The 7,533-nt window shown below is 38.8% G+C and overlaps 1 protein-coding gene and 1 non-coding gene across 2 annotated transcripts; one reads left to right on the top strand and one right to left on the bottom strand.

Moving 5' to 3' along the window:
• On the top strand, positions 1–73 carry trnar-ccg (transfer RNA arginine (anticodon CCG)). Its single transcript has one exon. It is a non-coding gene; the product is annotated as a tRNA-Arg (tRNA).
• A 341-nt stretch (positions 74–414) lies between these two features.
• On the bottom strand, positions 415–4,479 carry zfand1 (zinc finger, AN1-type domain 1). Its single transcript, XM_030099741.1, has 8 exons — positions 4,358–4,479; positions 3,768–3,810; positions 3,192–3,231; positions 2,927–3,054; positions 2,720–2,811; positions 2,441–2,559; positions 1,258–1,413; positions 415–725 (listed from the first exon to the last, which is right to left on the bottom strand). Exons 1-8 carry the CDS (start codon positions 4,410–4,412, stop codon positions 549–551), a joined length of 810 nt encoding a protein of 269 aa, XP_029955601.1. The 5' UTR covers positions 4,413–4,479; the 3' UTR covers positions 415–548.
• Positions 4,480–7,533: the final 3,054 nt, after the last annotated feature.

The raw sequence follows: 7,533 nt of genomic DNA, 5'->3' as shown, positions 1-7,533 counted from the left end.
GGCCCAGTGGCCTAATGGATAAGGCATCAGCCTCCGGAGCTGGGGATTGTGGGTTCAAGTCCCACCTGGGTCGACTTTAATTCTTGAATTAATGCAAGGTTTTAAATAACTGATGAAAACTCCATCCCAAGACTGTCACAGCCAAACCTGCACTGCAAAATGTATTTACCAGAGGAGGTATTACTTAATGCCGAAGCACCATATCCATAATACAGTTCATTGACAGAAGCACACGCTGTCCACCAGGGATGCACTGCTCATTCATAACCACAAAAGTCAGATTCAGTCTACCAGCAACTCCAAAGCATGGCAATGCATCCTAATGCTGTAAATACACATTATTGAAACAAAATTCATGAATATGATTATTTTCACTTTAAAATACATTTAGATTGACAACATTTTAAGAATAATTGCAATTTATTGGGTCCATATGTGGTACATGTGCATTCTTTCTTGCTTCAACAGTGCATTACAAAGAAGAGAAACAGTGGCTGCAGTTGCTCACACCAGCTGTAAACTGTTATTTAACTATTGGTTTCTACAGGTCAGGTCTGCGTAACATAGTCAGAAACATCCTCTAGGGCCGTGCAGTCGTTGTCCAGGTACTCCAGGACTACATTACCCCCATTATATAGGGGAGTCTCTGGGTGAGCGAGCAGGGAGAGGAGAGTATCGTCCATCCGGAAAGCGTCGCCTGTCTGAGGATGGCATAACCTCAGCTTCTGCAAATACAGAGTGAAAATGCATCAATATCACTTTCTAATTAGAGGTACATGTGTGTATGATGCAGATCTAACTTCTATTTTGAATTTTAAGCAACATTCAGAGTATCACTCAGACTCTGCATACTTTTTTTAACCACTCCAAAAACAGAGAACTGAAGAAAAAAACAGGAAGTGTGCATTGCAGCATTATTTCAGTTTGTGTTCAATGACAAACACCCCTACATCAGCATCACAGAACACTGGCTGAGACCGCTTCCTGTGGGTAGACGTCTCTTCTTGCCGCTGTCTTGTGCTATGAGCAGGAAAGCGCTGGTACTTCAGCACTTCAAGTATGTAAACAGACTTATATGCAGATATGGAGCACAAAGCTAGTGATAAACAGACAATCTCTATTGCAGACAGAAGTGATAAACTAAGACTAGACGCAGACAGAAAGCACAGTAAAGGGAGCTGATCATGATTTCAGCACCAGTAACAAATATCTAAACAGAATTTCTTGTAATTGTCAGTAACCCTGGGGCCGTCTAACCTTAGCAGTCAAGACGTTGTTGTTGTTCTTGAGGCTGGCGAGTGAAGCTGCGTAATCCACGATTTTTCCCACGCTCCATTTGGAACAGAAGAACATGGGCTGGCTGGAGTCTTTAGATCCTTTTGGAAGATACACCTGAAAATACGTTCTCTCGGTCTGGAAAGCAAAAACAGAAGAGCAGTGGAAACACTGAAAGACTGGACCTGTCTTTAACAGTGTTAAACTGAAAGATTACTCAGAGAGTGGTGAGGACTTCAAAAAAACACAGCTGGCCTCTCACACACACATCATGCACTGTACATCTCTCATCAGTGTAGAACGACCAGATTCTCTAAAAGTTCCATCCTCCAAACCTTCAGGCTGTTTAATGTAATATAATATAATATAATATAATATAATATAATATAATATAATATAATATAATATAATATAATATAATATAATATAATATAATCATTTAATCACTGCACCTCTCAGTCTTGTACCTTTATAAGAATATCACATCCTAATAAGTCACTTTAAAACACAGGCAGGAAACAATAAGTCGTGAGATTTTCTTTTTCATAATTAGTCTTTTAGACCTTCATTTGATGTTTGGGATTGTAGGTTTTTATTCCTGAGCCAGTGGAACAGATTGTTTTTTGCCAATTTGCATTGTTTGATGTATCACTGAATGGCTTTCACCGAAGAAGAATGTGATTCTTTCCAACTAGGTCAGTAAATAATGTTTAACTCTTAGATCAGCATTGTACAGTGTATTGGGCTGTAGTTGGACACAGCTTGAATAGGGCAGTTTGATTGTAAATCAAGATTTATTTTTCTGTTATTTTCCTTCATACCTTGCAAGTCAATTCTCATTTCCCTCAAGCTGCTTTAAATATTACTACACGTGATCATTAAAACATTTCCTATTGATGAATTTCTGACAAATTCACAAGATGAGCCCACAGTCCCAGTATTGCACACGTTTCAAAGCAGTCATCCATAATTCAGCTAAAATCACCCTGACTATCCCACGAATGAGCAAATTTATGAAGGCCCACAAGGCAGTGAGCGACTTGGCTTTTCTAACCTCTATTAGCCATTACAAGTCAGAAGTGTTTGTCAGACTGTAAAAATGTGTAAAATGTCACAACAAGGCCGAAGTTTAAAACTTTAAAGCCTCGGGCGGATTGGATGTTACCTGTGGCAGGCCTTTGTCTCCAGCAGCGTGCAGCTTGAGTTTCATGAGTGCTACTTTAGCCGCAGTCGCACTGTTCTTTGCTCCTCTGCGCCCTTTACTTTTGGATCGATCCTTTGACTCTGCGCCATCACAAGGCAGTTTTTAACACACGAAAAAAAAAAAAAGAGGAAGTTGTTAGTTATTATTGTTTGGTTATTTCAAGGATGGCTGCTTTTTGCTTAATACTGATCCCATGTGGACAAATGAGGAACAACAGAAGAATATAAAAAATGAACTGACCTACAATCTTTTGGACCAACTCTTTGGTGGCAGCCATTCGAGGCTTTTGGACTTCCAACTTTTCACACTTGTGATCATCTTGATGGCGGTGGCTGTGATGCAAAAACATCAGAAATGTAGTATTTAATAGTTGCTTGAAGCAGAGTAGAATTCAAGACGAGTTTTGTTGCTTTGTAACAAAGCTTCAAGACAAAAAGACCCACTTACACCAAACAGAAATGTTTCTCACACTGTGGACATATAACTGGCAGCAGTTCTTTTCCCTTGCAGTCTTCAAATGAGCATGGATAACTTTTCGTGCCACCAACACTCTGGATATCCTTTTTCACAGGCTCCTAATAAAAAGAAAGCAAGATTCTAAACAAAAACAGGACACTCAGTATATAGCTAAAATAAAGAGAGAACTATTAATGATTATTATAATGCCATCAGAGGAAAACATGAACACTGTGTTGTCAACAGTGCGACGTACCTCTGAGCATGAGTGAGACTCTCTGCTTCTGTGGTCCAAACTACAAGATTAGGAAAAGAATCATGTTTCAAATTAAATTACGGCATATACATCTGCAGAAGAACACCTGTGCTGACAATAGCATGCATGTTTTAGTGTCTTTTACCACAGAATAACTGAGAACAGTTTGAATGCTCCTGACAATATTGTTAATCCAAGTATGGAAACTATCTCGTTTTGTCCAACGCTCACACAGTAACGAGGCTTTCCTGTATTGAGATTACTTTCACTACCGTGACCCACTGACAAATGAGCAGGCAGAGGGTATTGATTTTCAAATAGAACACATTAAACAAGTAACAGATGTCTTCTGATGATGGTAACCAGAATCCCACTGAAACAGCCCAAAAGAGGATGCTTATAAGTCTCATCACCTCTCATAATAAAGAGACAGCAGTAGGTCTTCAAAAACGTATTCGTTAAAAATCTCAATTAACAGACATCAAGATTTATTATATCTTTGTCTCAACCACTGATTATTGTATCAACATAATGAAATTCAGCATCATTTTATACCAGAAGAGGATGAAGTCTTACCAGAAAACACCATGGCAGGAATCACAAACAAAAGGAAGGAAATCTATAAAGAAAACGAAATGAATCTTCTTATTCTTAGGAGTATAAATGATACAAAAATTAAAATAGATGAGTACAGGGAATGTGGGAACGATATAGAGGGAACAGCAACACTTCTCTGTCTATCAGGGACTGATTACTACTCTAACCTTAAAGGACATCATCAGAGTGTTTTTAATAACACTGGGATCAAGGACAGTGTTCTGATTCTCAGTCAAATAGGCAGCAGTTACCAGAAGTCAATGCTACCAAATGTTTATCTGTGTTTATCTCGTTTGATACTTCGCTGGCGGTTGCTCATTTCGTTTACAATCAAACTAAATCAGAAACCGGTTTTTTTTTTTTTTTTTTTTTTTGAGAAGAAGAGTGAGTTGTTTTGTAGAAAACAGTAAACCGAACACTACTAAAATCACAGCTAGCGGTTAGCTTGTGAGCTAACTTGGCTAAAATGCTATGTCATTATGAAGAGCAATTTCCCCGTTTGAAAAAAAAAACAGTAACGCCACCTCCAAACGATTTATTTGGGGTCGTTCACATGAAAATAAACGGACCTTTGAGATTGCAGGACTCGATCTGACAATGTTTTCCAATGTCCAACTCAGCCATTTGTTAGCCGAAGAGCTAACGGACATGTCAACATGAACTTTGACCCGGATACAATGATGACGCAACTATTTCTAAACGCATTTTTTTTTAAATATTTTTAAATTGATTTTTAAATTAATGTTTTTTTAATGCCCACAATAGAAATATATAAAAGCGTATTGCATTCTCTGGAAAAAAATAATATTTCATAATTATGAGATCTTTTCTCGTAATTAAGAGATCAGGATCTCGTAATTTTGTAAAAAATGTAATCATTTTCCCACAGCAATGCAATGCGCTTCTGCAAAGGTTAGTATGCGAATGTGAAATTAATATCAACATTGTATGGTCAAATTTATTCAATTATTATTCTTGTGTAACAAACAACAACAACTGATAGATAAATCAAACATACATATAATAGTGAAACATAGATTCATAATAAATAAAGAATACACACACACACACACACACACACACACACATAAAACACCCATACACAAGTTCAAATTGAGAGAGTTAGCATGCATCATTTGTACTTTACAGCCAGTTCATATACTACACATAAACTGGACATACTCACTGTAATATTTCAGCATTTGTCAGCATTGCCAAGAGGATGTCCTGTGGAAGGACAAAAGCTGAGCTGGTTGTAATAGATGTCCTGTCTCAAAAGGCAATCGAGATTGAGATTTAAAAAAAAAAATCAAATCCTGCAAGTCAAAGTCTTCAGCTGATGTTACACTGAAGCTTTTTATTTTACTAATTTAACCCCTCTGTGTTACACTTAGAACAAATTCAGCTATTAAAGTTTCTGTTTTAACGGCACAATCTGTTTTAGTTTTTGTGTTTTGATTATTCTACCATCCATATTAATAAATGTGAAAACAGTCATGCACGAGAACGCCACCTCTGCATTTCTTGTGTGGTGTTGCATGGCTGTCAGAGTCTTCATGAAGTTTTCTTTTAGCTCATCTTGAGACTTGGCTCTGAACAGCCATGGAAGGACCTGGTGACATACCCTATTTCTTTCTTTAAGGCTCCGTCTGATCAGCAGTCGTCTGCTCTTCATCTGCACTCGTCCTCTTCGCTGGGCTGGTTTTGGCTCTTTCATGAGATGGACAGTAGTTTGATGTGGTGCTATTGTTTGAGGAAGATACATTTGTATCAGATTATTCTAATTTTATAAGGAGTAAATATAGAAAAAATAGTTGCGCTCATGATTCCCATTGCTTGAATTGTGCTGTTCAAACTGAAAACGATCAAAAAAAAAAAAAAAAAAAAACATAAAATATCAATAATCAGGATATTTCTGGCCAGTGGTGATGATGAGATAATGGTATCTGGAATTTTCAGTATTTGATCATAAAAAGGAACCTTTTACATGTTGAAGTAATTTCTTGAGTTGTAATTGCAAATGAACATACTTCAGGTGATTTTTCAGTCCATTTTCAACTGCTCTGATCTGAAGGGGCAGCACAGCTGAAGAGGTGAGGAACTGCTCAATGTCTCTGCTCCAGAAGCCGAACCATTCTGACAGTGGACATCCATTTGTTCGATGCTCGGTTTGACGCTGAATAACCATTCATCTTCAGACTAAAGACCTCACTAACAATTACATAAAAGATTTAAAGAGAAGTCTCTAACATCCACATGTTAATATACAAAGCCATGAAAAGCGATTGACTTACTGATTGCTGGGAAGGTGCATGGAATAAATGTGTTGCATGTTGATGAAGTGATGCTGGACCACGAGACGTGGAGTCAAACGACTCACAGCATCAAGCCGCAGCATTCTTTTTAGTATGTCTACAAACATGGTGAATCCCTGATTTCCACCACCTTGTCAGTCACGCCGGTTGAGGACAGAGGTCGGATCTGCAATGCCACACAACAATAACTGTCAGAATGTGTCTTCAGTGACCACGATTCATATATAGTTTATCTCCACAGATTTAGAGTAGACAGTGGAGCGTTAAAATGCTCTCTTACATTCAGCAAATCATCCAGGGAGCTTAACGCTTTCCTCTTCTTCTCCTTCTCCTTTAATGGATGCTCTGTCAGATTGAAATTTTCTTCTGGGGTCTGAAAAGAGAAAGGGAGACATAAAGTTTTAGACAATGTCAAATACAGACTTTTAAAGAAATCTTCCAAGACAGAAGTTGAAATATGAGATACCTTGAGCCTGAAGGAGTCAGTCGTACTGTCTGTGTCATAACACTGGGCTGTCCTCTGTGAGCTGTTGAGCAGCTCATCAGGTAGCCGTCCTTGACACTGATTTATGTATCACAGCTGGAAATAGAGAACATCAGCCTGATAAGAAGTCACATTTCTTTTGGGTGTCTCGCTTATTCATTATGTATTAGAATATATTTCAGACCCGGTGAAGAGTTTGGTTCTAATTACCATTTCATACGGACACTTGGGAGGACAGACCAAAGCATCGAAGTACAAAGAGGCAGCTATGCACCCCAGGGAATAAGGTAGATGCAGAACCTCTGCTGACCTGATGGAAGAGAGAGAACCTTGATTAAATTAGATTCTAACACAATCTCCACTTTGTCAGAAACAGATGGGGAAAAAATTGAGGCTACTCACCGATATGGCAGCATCTGGATGTTTCTGCCTGGCTTGGCTGCTGATGTTGGGTGAGCCCGTTGGAAGCCAGCAACTTTCACTCTCAGAGGTTAGGACTTTGGGTCAACCACAATGATATTCTCTAGACGCAGGTCAGTGTGGATTAAATTGATGGTGTCATATTTTCATGAAGTCTAGGAAAAAAAATTTAAACGCTGAAACTCCAGACAAATGAGTTCTCCGGTGGTAAAGAAATGGTGCCACCTCACCACGCTGCATTTGTTGGAGTCGAGCTTCCTCAATTTCTTGAGGTTGTAGCACTGTGAACATGTAATTCACACACATTTTCTGCTATTGTGTTCAGTATGAAGCTACTGATTGTACAAAGTACAAACAAACTATTGTGTTTCCTCCTTACGCCTGCCTTGGTGGCTTCAAGGTTAGGTGGTTCGTTCTGGCGGATTTTCATTGTGACTGGCTCGGAGTCCCTTCATTCTCAAGCACGATTGTTCCGAAGCCTCCTTGCTCCAGCAGAGACTCCGCTTTGTAAGAGGTGGTTGCAGAG

The sequence above is a fragment of the Salarias fasciatus genome, chromosome 9 (genome assembly GCF_902148845.1).
Source record: "Salarias fasciatus chromosome 9, fSalaFa1.1, whole genome shotgun sequence".
NCBI lineage: Eukaryota > Metazoa > Chordata > Actinopteri > Blenniiformes > Blenniidae > Salarias > Salarias fasciatus.
The sequence above is the reverse complement of the archived record's forward strand: the minus strand, read 5'-3'. Positions and strand labels throughout refer to the sequence as shown.